Source organism: Copadichromis virginalis, linkage group LG9 (assembly GCF_057382275.1).
Source record: "Copadichromis virginalis isolate Kocher_CV1m ecotype Utaka linkage group LG9, C_Virginalis_male_GT1.1, whole genome shotgun sequence".
Classification (NCBI taxonomy): domain Eukaryota; kingdom Metazoa; phylum Chordata; class Actinopteri; order Cichliformes; family Cichlidae; genus Copadichromis; species Copadichromis virginalis.
The window spans coordinates 18,326,988-18,342,407 of record NC_140626.1 but is presented as its reverse complement, the minus strand read 5'-3'; the positions used below and the strand labels follow the sequence as shown (position 1 = coordinate 18,342,407).

General features: G+C 39.9%; 2 protein-coding genes and 1 pseudogene across 10 annotated transcripts in view; all 3 read left to right on the top strand.

The window, feature by feature from the left end:
- The window catches only part of arhgap21a (Rho GTPase activating protein 21a), a 104,769-nt gene extending 101,821 nt beyond the window's left edge, over positions 1-2,948 (top strand). For all 7 annotated transcript variants that reach the window (XM_085468021.1, XM_085468020.1, XM_085468017.1 and 4 more), the window contains one exon: positions 161-2,948. In XM_085468021.1, the coding sequence (XP_085324147.1) occupies positions 161-1,846 (1,686 nt within the window). In that variant the 3' untranslated portion in view covers positions 1,847-2,948. The remainder of the gene's footprint in view (positions 1-160) is intronic.
- A 2,863-nt stretch (positions 2,949-5,811) lies between these two features.
- Positions 5,812-6,949, top strand: LOC146701705 (uncharacterized; annotated as a pseudogene). Its single transcript, XR_014922312.1, has 2 exons — positions 5,812-6,066; positions 6,375-6,949. The product of XR_014922312.1 is annotated as an uncharacterized LOC146701705 (transcript).
- Positions 6,950-7,648: 699 nt separating this feature from the next.
- Positions 7,649-14,171, top strand: LOC146701704 (apolipoprotein D-like). 2 transcript variants are annotated; one of them, XM_085468015.1, is made up of 6 exons: positions 7,649-7,767; positions 8,071-8,140; positions 10,821-10,936; positions 11,020-11,141; positions 11,759-11,844; positions 12,825-14,171. In XM_085468015.1, exons 3-6 carry the CDS (start codon positions 10,826-10,828, stop codon positions 13,052-13,054), a joined length of 549 nt encoding a protein of 182 aa, XP_085324141.1. In that variant the 5' UTR covers positions 7,649-7,767; positions 8,071-8,140; positions 10,821-10,825; the 3' UTR covers positions 13,055-14,171. The 2 variants fall into 2 exon arrangements, with proteins under 2 accessions (XP_085324141.1, XP_085324140.1); XM_085468014.1 differs by lacking the exon at positions 8,071-8,140 and having other exon boundaries at positions 7,650-7,767.
- The last annotated feature ends 1,249 nt before the right edge of the window (positions 14,172-15,420 follow it).

The following is a 15,420-nucleotide window of genomic DNA, read 5'->3' as shown; positions in this document are numbered from 1 at the left end:
CTTGTTTGTCTGGTGCTTCATGGGAACAGGTGGAGTACAGACTTGAGGAAAGGGGTTGGGGTTAAAAGTTTCTGTGTCGTCTTTTGTGTTTCTTAGATTCAGCAGTGCTCATTTTGTTCTTCTTGTGCTCTCTCTTTCTGTTCCCCTCTCCTCTGTGCAGGGTTCCTCAGGGAAGGATCAGTGCAGCAGAGACCTCCTGGTCTCCTCCATCTTTGCTGTAGCCAGCCGCAAAAGAAAGAAGTCAAGGGAGAAGCCGCAGCCTAGCAGCTCAGACGATGATCTGGATTCTGTATTCCTCAAGAAGGAAATCCTTGGCCAGAAGCCAAACCAGCAGACCGAGGCACAGGGCGAGACTCGTCCCAGCCCTAACACCAAACCCAGCACGAAGCAGCAAGCACGGACAGAAGAGAGGAAGGAGAACGGGAGGACAGTGGAGCTCACACCTAAAGCTAAGAGAGAGCACCGAAACTCTTTATTCCTGAGGGAGAAGATTACCCCCAGACGCTCCTCGCCTTCACCTTTACCTTCCCCAAAGATTTCCAACTCTCCCAACATCAGCTACCAAACAGCTCCTCAGGGAAAATCCTCATTGTCAGACCCTCCGTCCCAGCTTGATGAAAACACCTCAGACCTTGGGACCATGAGCTCTGGAGCATCAGTGCCACGATCCAGACCGAAAAAGTGGATTGCGGGAGTGTCCCCTGACCTGCCAGCAGGAGCCGCTCTGGGAGCAGGTGCGGGGGCGTCCGCTGGCGCAGAGGTGAGCTCTATCACCTCTGACTACTCCACCACCTCCTCTATCACGTTCCTGACTGGAGCGGAATCAAGCGTGCTGAGTCCAGAGCTGCAGGGTGGCGAGGAGGCAGATGATGAGCGCAGTGAGCTCATCAGCGAGGGACGACCGATGGAGACAGACAGCGAGAGCGACTTTCCAGTTTTTGCTCCAGGCGGCGGCAGCAGCCAGTCCACACCCTGCCCAGCGCAAAGTCAAGAAAAGGCAGAGGCCAAAGGGGGCAGTGCTATCGAAGGGGGCACCTCACCAAAACTGGAAGCACGGCGGCTCTTCCCAACACACCGCATGATCGAGTGCGATACCCTCTCAAGAAGGTGGTCCCTGAAACAGAAAACAGACAGTGAATCATCAGTCGAAGGGGCTGCTGGCAGCGGGGAGCGAAGCGAGGGCAGGGCGGAGTCTTCCAGCCGGTTGTCTCGAGTCCTGGAGGTGATGAAAAAGGGCCGATCCACGAGCAGCCTCAGCTCTTCTTCGCGCAGTGAGTCAGAGCGATCCGAACCAGCCTGGCACCTTAAGATCACAGAGAGGCTCAAGTTTAGGCTACGAACGTCCGCTGATGACATGTTTACTCAGAAGAACCGATCTCCCGACGGTCGCAGTAAGAAAAAGAACATCCGACGGAGGCACACCATGGGCGGGCAGAGAGACTTCGCAGAGCTGGCAATCATCAACGACTGGCGGGAGCAGGGTGGGGTGGACCAGGCGGCTGAACTCTCAGCTCTAGACCCCCTGAGGCCTAGATGCTCCTCTCAGGACTTATCCATTCGAGACTGGATTGCGAGGGAGCAAAGCAGAGGCTCCGAGCCAAGCGTCGAGGTTGCGCCCAAAGCGGTGCCTGAGGATGATCACGCAGAAGTGCATGAAGAAAGACCTCCCGAAAGACCTCCACCTCCACCGCCTTCGGATTCCCCTGGGGCTCAGCCTCCAGCCGGGGAGCACATTAACGGCAGAGGGCTGCAAAGCAAAAACAAAGGCTCCTTAGGGGACGACGCTCACCCACACAAACTCTCTGGAGCGCAAGTTGTCCGCTCACGGTTCTACCAGTATCTGTGAAATGGAAAACAAAAAACAAAACCGGGATGAATGTGTACGTGTATGAATGTGGGTATTTTAGCTGAGGTTACTGCACAATATTTTTTCTACAAAGTATACTTTATGTATCTACTGTACATACTTATTATGATTGTTACTGGAATTCGACTGAAGAGATGTCTAACACAGACTTTTCTCCTGTAAGATCGAACCCAACGAGTGCAAGAATCTGACTTTAATAGGACACGATGACAAATATAAGGGTCAACTCGAGTATTACTGAGGAAAGCAGGTGCAAGAGTTTTTTTTAATAAGGAATCATGACTCAGTTCTTCCTCTTTGGAGCGGTATGAAGAATGTATTACACTTTTTGGACTAACATGAGTTGCTTGTGACAATAATGTCTTTTTCAAAACGGCATGTCTGTGTTTTTCTCGGCTGTACTTGAAGTACGTGGAAGTAACTGAGGGCTGCTTTCTGAGCTGAGTGCTGTGGGAAGTTTATTTTTTTCTTTTTATGTTTCTTGTCGTTTTATTTTGTATTTTCACAGCACACTCACAACAGCCAGATATTAGCTTGAGGAACTGGGGGATTATTATAGTTTTATGAAATAAAAGACTGAGAAAACAGTAATAAAAGCTGATACTACAGTATGTAATGCTTGGTACAGTAGTTTTGTGAAGGTATAGTCCAAAAAGTGAGTTTTTACATACGAAAAAAAAGTGCCTCTTTTATTTGTTTTGTTTTTAAACTGTTTTTATGGATGGTTGGAAACACAAGGAGGGTTGTTTTTTTTCTTTTAACCTCACAGGCATTCCAGATTTTATCCTGTTTTTAGTTAAACTCACAGCAGCATCGGAGCAACATCGGATTTTTATCGCGGTAATATTTCATTATAGTTTTATTTCAGTTTTCCACCCCCCCCCCCCCCCCCCCCCCCGGGTTTTGCAGTAAAAATTGAACGGGTGCTTTAAAAAGCTGGGAGAAAAAAAAATATGTTTGAAACTGCATGAGACAATGTTTGCTGAAGAGTGAACATCTCGCCCGTGTTTACAGAAAAACATGGGCGCAACACCACGTCCTCCCCTCAACAAACACTGGAAATAAATAACCTTTATTTAGACCCTCGTCTCTTTGGCGTCATTGTTGTTATTCTCAGAAAACATCTGGGAAGAATAATAGACCAGATTTTTTTTTTGTCCAAACAAATATATTTATTACAATAAATCGCATATGTTTTTATCAAAGCATTGTGTTGCTCTTCAGATTTGTATGCTTGCATCACGTTGAAATATTACAACAGCCTGATTTAAATCACAACAATCATGACAGCTGTTGTAATGCAACACCAGCTTCAAAGCTCAGGAATATACAATGATCTCTTGGCTTACTTTCCTGCTTTAAACAGATGGGGTGAAACTGACAGGGATCGTAGACAAATGTTTCTTAATTTTGATGCCTTCAAGATATAAAATTCTGCCTCATTCCAAGAAGTTTAAATAGAAATCTGAGATCAGGTCATGTGCTGCAAACAATATGAAGCATAAATAGTTGCAGAAATAAACAAATTACAAGTAACTGACACAAAAAACTTACTGCTCTTGTAATTTACAGCCAAAGTTTGTAGATTTTCCTGTTTTATAACAAAAGTCATAATTAGGGTGGCAAACCAGAGGCTCGGGGTCCAGAAGCAGCCCACAGAAAGAAAGGCTTTGGAAAACGGGAAGGAGGGTTTTACAACTTTTCCTACTGATGAAGACCTCATCATTGGCCACTCATACTAAACAAAAGTAATTTAGTAAAGAGAAAAGTTCCTGTTTTTCCACCAACTTTTTCCTGTAGTTTTATAAATTGATTCAAAATATTAAATGTCAAAGAGCCATGCTGACAGATTGCTTTCATTAACTACAGTAACTTTTCTTAAAAATGCAGAAAACCTGAGACGTATGCTGAAATTCAGTTAAATAATTAGCAATATGAATTATTATCATATTAAAGATTGTATCTTTTAAAAATAGGAATGTATATTTTTATATTTTTATTCTCGACTCTTTTATATGACTTAATCCTACAGAATAAAACAGAATGAAATTGTAGGATAAGTTGCACAGTAAACCAAAAGGATCTGATGAATTTTAATTTTTTTGATTTTTCTATTTTTTCTTCTGAAAAGAACTACTTTCTTTTCTGGTCCATCATTATTAGTTGGGAAGAACTAATTTGGAAAGTGAAGCTGTTCGCGGAGCATGAATTTCAACAAGTAAAACACCAGAAGAGCTAAATGAATAAATGAAAACGCAAAGGATACTGTAGAATGACCACTCGGTAGCTTTCCTTATCAGCAGCTCAGCATCCATCACTTAGAACAACACAATAACGGGTACGACAGCTAGGAATAAACTACTAGACAGCCCTGCCGCAAAAGCATATCATATGGCGTAAATCCACAATACCCCACGGCTCAATGTAGGCACTAACATAACCCAGAATATGACAGATACTACTTAGCTCTCTGCTTTTGTAATGATCAGAGCTGATCAGAGTAAAGGTTTGAATGGGTGTCGTTACCCTGTCTTACTTTGCTAGTTGTGGTTAAAATCAGAATAAAGTTATATTAACAAATACAGCATGAAAACTGGTTTAGAGGATTAAACTGCTCCTGAAGAATTTCTTTTTTTATTTTACTAATTTTTTACTAGAGTGAGATGGAGTTTGTTTTCATTATGAAGGACATTTTCATTCACTATATTTACTCTAATGCCTCGCGATTGTTTTTTTTTCCTTTCTTCTTTTTTTAAACCTAGAATTAGAAGGCTGGAGTTTAGGACGCAGATACAAATGACACAAATCTCGCTCATTTCTTGATATGTGTTATAAATAAATAAATAAATAAATAAATAAATAATGGCTTATTAAATGTCGTTTCCCATCACAGTACGGCAGTACTCATGGTATCCATGGCAACTCTATACTTCCTGTTTCTGGGTGACATACCAATCAGCCTCACACTTCCGTAATCAGCATACATAAGCGTGTTGAACAATTCAAAATACATAAAAGTAAACTCCATTATGAGGAAGAAGCGAATCAGAGCTGACAACATCAACCCTGTGGGGTCTGAATGGATCCTTTACTACACTGACACAGCAAGGCAATTAGCATATTTTGCTTTATTATTATTGATTGTATGTTTTGCAAAAGACTGAGCCTTGCCCTGTCATTGCACCAAATCATCAAAAGCTGCAATAACCATGAACCAAGATGCACAATTGTCACGGTCCTTCCACATAAAGCGCACATAAAGCTCTGCTTCGCGTGACGTAACGTAAAGGCGAGCCCGTGTTTTTCCGTAGAGCTGGAGACATTCACTTTATGCAAGCCTCCACCTGACCTGACGCCTGTGCACCGCTCAGGTAAGACAGAGTTATTTACTTTAATAAACGAAACGAAAAGAGCACCTATCTGAAAGTGGAAGATGGCATGCGTTTATTTGGCAAGGTTTTTTTTTGTTTTGTTTTGTTTTGTTTTGTTTTATTTATTCAATTTTTAGATAACAAAACAAAAGATTATTTTCTACGGTTTGATCTTCTTTTCTTCTCGTTGGTTTAACCGTCCGTTGTCTTAGATGAGAGTTTATTGTGATTTTTCTTTAATAATATTATGGAATCCCGTCTTTGGATATATTTCAAATATTTGCATTCTTGTTACATAGCACTGAGAAGAAGCAGCACCTGAGTCCCACAGGAATTTGTTACGTGACACCAGAAGAACAGGTGTAACAGGTGCGACAAACAACCTGTTTGCTGTCCGAAACTAAAACACCGAGCAGCAGAGATTTTCTCAAGTAAAATAAAGTAAAACAATGCAAACAATTACAAAAAAGCAAGTATTGTGTATACATGGTGTCTACCATTGAAAGTTAAATTCTTTTTACAAAACAATCATGTTTAAAACATTTACTTAACTTTGAAAGCTTTTAACCCTCTGATGCATAGTGGTCACTGGAGTGGACAGCTACTAAAACGTACATATCTCTTTAATGCATTGGTTTCTATGGTGGAACTGCATATTAGCCTCTAGAGTGCTCTCTGCTGCCATGCTCCATTGAGGTCAATTCAGTGTTCAGTTAGTGCAACTGCAAGTAAATTTCCTCTGAATCAAAGATGGCAGACAAACTGTCACCCCTGCCGACCACTGCTGGCATATCCTGTCAATCCTTCTATGCTAAAAGAGCCCAACAGGTAAAAAAAATATGATGATATGCAGTAACATCTAGGGAAGGATATTATCTGTTTGGAATAAGAAATTGTTATGTCTAATATGTAGAAAACTACAATTAACCATGTGTCCACTGTAGTGGACATCATGCATTACCCACTATATTTTTTTAACATAAGTCATAAATTGTCTCACTGTTTTTTGGGACTGTTTTGGTTATTATTAAGCATATAATTGTTACATTTATAAGCTACTCATTTAAAATATATATTTCTGTGCAGATCAGCTGTAGTTTGAGTTACTATAATAATTATTTTATCATATTTTGTAGACTTCAAATGCAGCAAAGAATAAGGCAGCGTACAGAATAGTCCAGGAAATTCCATCCAGCTCCAGTGATGATGATTTCATTGATGAGTGCAGTGATGAGGAGTTCAGTGATAAGTCCAGTGATGATGAGAGTGGCTGCCAGAGCAGAACAGAGACATAGGAACTACGGATGATGAAGACACAGACAGTCAGGATGCAGAAAGTGAGAACGATGAGGGGCAGGATGAAGAGGAAGGTCAGTATGATCAGGGAGCTGTGGGAGATGGGTACATGGCACCTGACCATACTCAAGCCCGCAAAAATATTTGGAAAGTCCAAGACAATGACTTGGTTGGAGACTTGCCTCCTTTTCTAGGAGAGTGGAAATTGAATGTGGAGGGGAAGGATCCCATAGATTTCTTCAGACATCTGTTTCCAGCAGATCTAATTGATAATATAACATACAACACCAACTTGTATGGGAAAGAACTGTCAGTAACAAGAGAAGAGATTCACCCTCCAGCAATGCAAAAGAGGAAGACCCAGTGGGACCCCACAACCCGTGAAGTGGAGAGCAGTCACCAAAGTAGCCTGTGAGGTCAGGTTTGCAACAGGATATCACTGGCCCCAACTGACCGAGGTGAAAAATGCAAACAGGTGCCATGATGTTGCGTGCACACGGAAGACCAAATACATCTGCATGCAATGCTGTGTGCCATTGTGCCCTGGATGCGTTGCAAACTTTCGCACAGCCTAGGTGTGATGAACATAGAACTGTTTGGAGATGCAGAGACTAAGATGTCAGTTTGTGTTTTCTTCCAGCATGCTACTAAGGGCTTGGTAATACTGTCCTGCATCGTTATAGAACTGTGTAGACTCAAAAATGTTTCTCTTGTTGGAGATAGTTTGCCATATTCAGGTGTAGGATTCACAGCTAGGACTGTTGATTGGTTTTGTTATTTACGTCTAAACATTGGGGCCTTATGAGTTGAAAGTTCCAAAAAAATTGCTGAGATGTTTTTCAAAGGATACAAGCAAACAAGTGTTTGTATATTTACAATAGAACACGAGGTAATTAATTTTTACAGTAAATTCACAGTATTTCATGCTAAGTGCTCAGGCGCATGTAGTCCACTGGAGTGGACAAGTTTATAACTTTATAAAAAAACATATTTTTGGAAAAAAAAGAGTTAAACATTTTTTTTCATGTCCTGAGAAGAATAAAAGCACTTAAGAAAAAAAATCTTGACCAAGGCTTTCATAATTCATGCATCAGAGGGTCCTTCCACATAAAGCGCACATAAAGCTCTGCTTCGCGTGACGTAACGTAAAGGCGAGCCCGTGTTTTTCCGTAGAGCTGGAGACATTCACTTTATGCAAGCCTCCACCTGACCTGACGCCTGTGCACCGCTCAGGTAAGACAGAGTTATTTACTTTAATAAACGAAACGAAAAGAGCACCTATCTGAAAGTGGAAGATGGCATGCGTTTATTTGGCAAGGTTTTTTTTTTTTGGTTTTGTTTTGTTTTGTTTTGTTTTATTTATTCAATTTTTAGATAACAAAACAAAAGATTATTTTCTACGGTTTGATCTTCTTTTCTTCTCGTTGGTTTAACCGTCCGTTGTCTTAGATGAGAGTTTATTGTGATTTTTCTTTAATAATATTATGGAATCCCGTCTTTGGATATATTTCAAATATTTGCATTCTTGTTACATAGCACTGAGAAGAAGCAGCACCTGAGTCCCACAGGAATTTGTTACGTGACACCAGAAGAACAGGTGTAACAGGTGCGACAAACAACCTGTTTGCTGTCCGAAACTAAAACACCGAGCAGCAGAGATTTTCTCAAGTAAAATAAAGTAAAACAATGCAAACAATTACAAAAAAGCAAGTATTGTGTATACATGGTGTCTACCATTGAAAGTTAAATTCTTTTTACAAAACAATCATGTTTAAAACATTTACTTAACTTTGAAAGCTTTTAAACTACTAAAAACAGCCATGCTGTTTTGTGTTAAAACAATACCCTGAACCTGACATTGGCTGGACTCTCACTAATACTACTTTCTGTTTTTAAACCACATTAAGTCAGGGTAACATTCAACCCTGACTCTTACATGACACATTCCTGCTTTATTTAAGCAAACCCAGTTCTTGTAAAAATCAAGCACACATACTAGTAGAATACTGCCTCCATGTGGTTGAAATTTTCATTACACTTGAGAGATTATTAGGCTCTTTGGCCTAGATTGAGTGGAGTGAAGCTGCCACTCCTCCACATTGGGAAGAAGTCAGCTCAGGGGAATATTGAGAAGTTCAATATGTAGCCCACTAAATTCTGTTAAATAAATAAATAAATAAATAAACCTCAATCATACACTGTGAAAAATTGCTGAACCCTTTTGTGGTGATCTTCATGATGGTGTAATTTACAGCCCACAGCACATTTAAACAGACAAACATTTTTACATTCCAGATCTAAAAAACAACAACACAGTTTCAAAATAAATGAAAGCTGAAAAGTGTGTTATGTCGTGTTAGCTAATTATTGTGGAAAGTAAAATCACAGTGATTTCGACAACATGGGTTCAGAATTTTCAAACTGATTCATCCCGTAAATCACAAGACACTGTGCTCACCTGCATAAGCTCCCTTTGTAGGATAAAATTATTGGTAGTAGATGTCAGCCATTTAAGCCAAAACCAATTACCAATAAGAATAATTATCATAAGAATATGCTTTAAAACATGTCAGCTAGTGCAGCTGTTTACATCATGAGAGTTTTCAATAATAGATGTAGATTGTACCACCTGTTAGCTAGCTGTGTACACAAAGGTTTTATAATCTAGGGTCAATAGTTTTGGTCAAGTGTTCACATATATCTCTTCGTCTGTTGCTTTATATCTTATAAACCTGGGGCCCGGCTGTTTGCAGTGTTATTCAATCAGTACTCTTGTGAACATACAGTGCTGTGAAAAAAGTATCTGGCCCCTTCCTGATTTCTTAACTTTGCACATTTGTCACACTTAAATGTTTCACAGAAAGTAAAGTTTATTATTAACTAAAGATAACTTGATTAAATACAAAATGCATTATCCAGACATGATTACTGCCAGAGCAGTTGAATCAAGAAATTACTTGAATAGAATCAGTTAAAAGATCTCGAAAAGCAACACGTCATGGCTCGATCTAGAGCAACTGAACGGAAGATGAGAAACAAAGTCATTGACATGCCATCATCAGTCTGCAAAGGGTTACAATGCCACATTGAGACCATTATCCACAAATGAGGAAAACTTGGAACACTGGTGAATCTTCCCAGGTTAAATTAGTCCAAGATCACTGACTCACCCAGGAGCTCACAAAAGAACCCAGGACAACATCTAAAGAACTCCAGGCCTCACTTGCGTCAGATAAGGTCAATGTTGCTGATACAGTTACAAAAAAAAAGTCTGGACAAAAATAGCATCCATGAGAGACTTCCAAGGCAAAAATTACTGCTGAACAAAAAAGAACACATTTACCCCCCAAAAAACCCATCATGATTCCCAAAACTTTTAGGAAAATATTCTGTCCACTGACAAGACAAAAAAATGAACTTTTTGGAAGTCTTGTGCCTTGTTATGTCAGATCTAAAACTAACAAAGCTTTTTATAAAAAGAAGATCATACTAACATTCTAACCCAATTCTGCTCTCTAGCAGAAAATCCCGAAGGATAATGTCTGATAATGTTTGTGCCCTGACGCTCAAAAACACTTGGGTTATACTTAAGACAATGATCTGAAACAAACCAGCAAGTCCACCTCTGAATGGCTCAAAAATATAAAGAAATAAATAAATGAAGGTTTTGGAATGGGCTACTTAAAATCTGACTGAGATGCTTTGGCATGACCCTAAACAGGGCTGTTTGCGCTCAAAACTCTCCAGCGTGGCTGAATATAAAAAATTCTGCAAAGAAGAGTGGGCCAAAATCCTTCCTAAGTGTATGAGAGACTCATTGCCAGTTATCACAAACACTTGATATGCAGTTCTTGCTGCCAAGGGTGACACAATCCGTTCTTAGGTTAGTGTTAGAGAGTTATCTCTGGGATGCTGGTGTGATAACTCCCTGAGGACAAGGACTCCGATCAGAGAGTGGGGCCCAGAGAGTGCTTTCCAGATATACTTTAATGAACATTAACTGATTCAACAGCAGGCCAGTAGTACAGCAATTGGCATACTCAGTGAGAGTATGTGAGTGGTTCTAAATAACAAGAAAACAGGGAGAAAATTACTTTTTAACATAGAGCCAGATAGATCTGAACATTTTTTTTCCCCTTAATAAATTAATTTACCATTTAAAAAATGGATTTCGGTATTTCCTGCAAATACTGCACTGTACAGCCTGCTGTATTAAACTGCCAGTGGACAAAATGGATGAGCTGTAGGTGCAACTCTTGTGTAACATACCTTATCATATCCTAAAGGAACCATGTCTGCTGTCTACCTTCTCCTCCTGCTGGTCCCCACAATCTCGGCTCAGACTTTTCGCTTTGGTGCCTGCCCTACTCCGAAGGTGCAGTCTAACTTCAGCCTTCAGCTGGTGAGCACAAACAGTATTCTGTATACATACATACAAAATAAGCAAAGAGCTGTACAGAAATGATTGTTCATCTTTATTTACAGTACCTGGATAAGTGGTATGAGATTGAGAAGCTGCCTGCTTCTTTTGCCAGAGGACAGTGCATTGAAGCGAATTATTCCGTAAGGAAAGATGGGACCATCCGAGTCTTGAACTCTCAGGTTTTGTAAGTAGTAAGCAACTTGTGGTTTGCTAAAGGAAAACACCACTTTAATTGTAACAGGTGATAACATAGCAATTGATTTTCATTATGTTTTTGCACGGACGACCAGTCCAGCCACTACACTTCTCCAGCCCGAACGACATTCCGATGTCATTGCTGTATATCCTGGTGGTGTGGATCAGTGAATCGATGTTTTATTATTGCACCTGTGTATTTGCTGTATCAATATGTACATCACTGAAAAAACAAACAAAGACAAAAAAACCTTTCACCAAACAAACCTCAATATTGGCAACAATGACGGGTATTTTTTTTCTCCCCTGCAAGGTGCAGTTCAGGGTGTGGATTTAACGTGTACACTAGGCACCTTTCTTCTTATGTATTGTACGAGGAGAATGAAAACAAACCTGAGTGACATGATTAACATCTTGACCCTGAACTGTTGACTGAAGGCTCGGTGGCGGCACACCTCATGTGGCGTTTGCTGTAATGACACAGGGTGCTTGCTCGTGCTGAACAGAAGTTTGCACAAAGGAAAGAGATTTTGTCTAATTTGCTGTAATTGATTGTGGTAACAAGTAATTTGCTTGATAAACTCATACAGTATCTGTGTGTCTCAGGGGTGGTAAAAGGGAGTTTTTAGAAGGGACAGCTGTGGTTCCAGACCGACAAGAACCAGCTAAGCTTGGAGTTTCCTTCTCATATTGTAAGTATTTTGTTATCATCCCATTTAAATCATAAAGTACTCTATCATCATTAAAGGGCAAAAAAAGTACATAACTTATGGCATTTTTATTGGACCGCATTAAAAATGACCATAAAATCATTCTCTGTAGCGTTGGTAGAGATAGATTGTGGTTCTTTAGTGTAGTAGCTTAAATATTCACCTTGCAAGCAAAAGATTTGTGGTTTAATTCTAGGAGGGTTTGGGGGTGTGTCAGGATGAACAACTGGTGTAAAAACCTGCCAAATGAGACATGTGGAACCAGCTGCTGTGGGAGCCCTTTGTGAATAAGGGAACAGCTGGAAGTAGTTTCAGTGCCAGTGACCTCTCAGAAACAATTTGGTGCCCCTTATTTAGGGCTTTGAGAATGCCAGCAACCAAGAGATGGCAATGTCACGCCAAAAACTGAATATTAAAGATGGAAGGAGTAATCAAATGTAGTGGTATACCATTTCACAACTTCAGGTTTAGCTGGCAAATTCATGTTTAAAAAAAAAAACAAAAACAAAAAACTAAGAAACTCAGTCACCTTTTGGATCGGATGATAGCGCAGATCTGCAATTTGTAGCCAAGGTGCTAAGTGTCATCCATAACACTTCACACTAGGACACACACCACTTTAGTGCAAGCTGGAGATCATTAGTCAACAAGTCAGCAGGATAACAAATTCAAATTGGAGACATGATCCTGAGATGACCAAAGGTGTCACTGTATGCTCTGTTTGACATCTAAATGCAGCAAAGGGGCAATGTGGACCAAGATCTCACTGCAGCTGTATGGATCATTAGACCTCATATATAGTGGCTTTGTCATTTTACTTTTTATGGCTTTGTATTTGGAGTAATGTATATCATGTTGCATCAATTCTGCTTTACAAATCTAAATCATTTGCAAACTCACCCATATAAAAGTTTGCTATTGTCTGTATTTTATCTTTCTGTGGCTGTGCTTTCTGTTACCAGTTACACCCTATGGCCCATACTGGGTGCTGGAGACAAACTACACCAACTACACCATTGTGTACTCCTGCACAGACATTCTGCGCATATTCCACGTTTACTACGCCTGGATTCTCGCACGGTCACCCTCCCTGCCTCCAGAGACGGTGCATTACGCCAAGCAGTTGCTGACTGATAAAGGAATCGATATTTCCAAGATGACGCCCACATATCAGAGCTGTGGAAATATTTAGGAACTGACAGAGAGGTTCATTCATTAAAGGGTTTTTCTGTTTGTAGAACTAATTATTTATCCTACCAGCCATGAAATCATAGTACATTTGTTACATTGTTGTTTCTTTTTATTTCATCATTGTTTTCATCATTTTAATTTTGTCATTTGATTACAAAGTGAATGGATTAAAGTAATATTTTGAGATAAAATTCATTTGATAATTAAAACATTTATATAGTACATATTCTTGCAAAGAATTAAATACTAAATCTGTAAAAAAGTGATTGGTTTGCATAGTAATTAGTCAACGAAAATAGCAACATCCTTTTTATATTCTATCTATAGTGCATCTTTTATTATTTACAACAATGAGCAAATCAAGCTGTTCTTGGTGATGGAGGGAAAAAGAAACTGTGGATCTGTTCTACTTAAATTAGAGCTGTTTTTTTTTCCCATTTGAACTGGAAATAATCTATTGAACATGCAGTCCTGTCTCACAGTGATGCAATAAATGATTCTATGTGCAACTTTAAATACTGATGAAATTAATCAGAATTCACTGATGAGTGGGTGACAACATCAACACTGTGCAGTGACAAAGAAGGTGAGAAACTAAGTGTACTCCTACTGTGACTTTCTGTACTCTTACAGGGTCTTCTCAGGAGTTGACATTGCAGCAAATTCACTCCAAAGCCAGACTGTGCATTGCTCAGAGAAACTGCAAAAAACCCAAGAGCTACTCGTCAAATTCTACAGGCCTCATTTAGCGTTACGGTCCTGGGTCGGTGACCTGGTGTTTTGAGTCTTGTACTTTTGTTTTCTTAGGATGGTTGTGTTTTGAGTTTTTGGTTTCCTGTCCTGTTTCTGTGCCCCTTCCTGTGTTCCACACGTCTGTTTTATTTTGAATGCTCTGCCCTATCTGCAGTGTGTCTAGTTTTGGTTTTCCTCATCTCGTTTTTTGTCTGATTACCGGTAGTCCCAGCTGTGTTTCCACCTGTTTCCTATCTCCTCGTTTTCCATCCTGTGTATTTTAGTTCTCAGTCTTTACCCGCTGTGCTGTGTGTTTTGTCGGCCAGCCTGTCTGTTTAGTTTTCAGTTTAGTTATGGTATTCAGCAATAAAGTCTCTGAGAGTCGGCACTTTGGGCCCTATCTTGCCTGCACACAGCCCTCATATGTTAAATGTTAATGTTCATGACAGGAAAAAAAAGATACTGAACTAATAGGACTTTTTGGGAATGGGTGCTAGGAGAAAGCCTCTTCTCTTTAAAAACAACATGGCAGCATGGCTTAGGCTTGCAAAGTTGGATCTGAACAAAGCTCAAGACTCCTGAACAATGTCGTTTGGACACACAAGACCGTAATGAAGATGTTTGGTCCTAAACCCACAGGTCCACATTTTTTATTTATTTTTTTAAATATTTTTATTGAGAGACAAGTTCAATTCAATTTCAATTCAATTTTATTTATATAGCGCCAAATCACAACAAAAGTTGCCTCAAGGCGCTTCATAGATACAGAGAAAAACCCAACAATCATATGACCCCCTATGAGCAAGCACTTTGGCGACAGTGGGAAGGAAAAACTCCCTTTTAACAGGAAGGAAAATATTTAGTATACACATCCAGAAATGCATACACTATTATATATTGTACATATATTTATTAGTTTCAGGTTGGCCATTCTTGTATTTTGCTCGTTTGTGTTGTTGTGTTTGCACATCTCTGTTGCTTGTGGGGCTCGCACACAAGAATTTCACTCGCATGTGCTGTGCCAGTGTGCCTGCACATGTGATGTGACAATAAAAGTGATTTGATTTGATTTGATTTGATTTGAAGAAACCTCCGGCAGAACCAGGCTCAGGGAGGGGCGGCCATCTGCTGCGACCGGTTGGGGTGAGAGAAGGAAGACAGGATAAAAGACATGCTGTGGAAGAGAGACAGAGGTTCATAACAGATATGATTCAATGCAGAGAGGTCTATTAATTAATAGACAAGTGTACATTAGTTTACAATGACAATACAATCTGTTCCCCTCACATATTTGTTAGTTTTTCTTACATGAACAGATACAATAATACACACACATACGCTTAAATAAAATTGAAAAAACAAACAAACAAAACCTAAGAAGAAACCCAAAACAAACACACAGCTCCACATTTGGAGAAAACCAAATACAAGATATCAGCACAAACACCCTATACAAACTGCAAATATAACTGGTGATGGAGGGATGATGATTTGAGTGGGCTCAAACTCTGCACAAGCAACTGATAAAATCAAATGGAAAATAATTACTCAAGGCATCACTGCCAAAGATACAAGTGACTGAATCGCAAGATGAAGTTTTCACATGACTCAGTGACTCATGGGCAGTGTTGGTCA

What these genes read in the sequence shown, in the direction of transcription:
- LOC146701704 (XM_085468015.1), top strand. Translation starts at nt 10,826, where the DNA reads ATGTCTGCTGTCTACCTTCTCCTCCTGCTGGTCCCCACAATCTCGGCT. An exon ending in GTCTTGAACTCTCAGGTTTT is followed by an intron (nt 11,142 to 11,758) that starts GTAAGTAGTAAG and finishes TGTGTGTCTCAG; the next exon opens with GGGTGGTAAAAGGGAGTTTT. An exon ending in TGGAGTTTCCTTCTCATATT is followed by an intron (nt 11,845 to 12,824) that starts GTAAGTATTTTG and finishes TTCTGTTACCAG; the next exon opens with TTACACCCTATGGCCCATAC.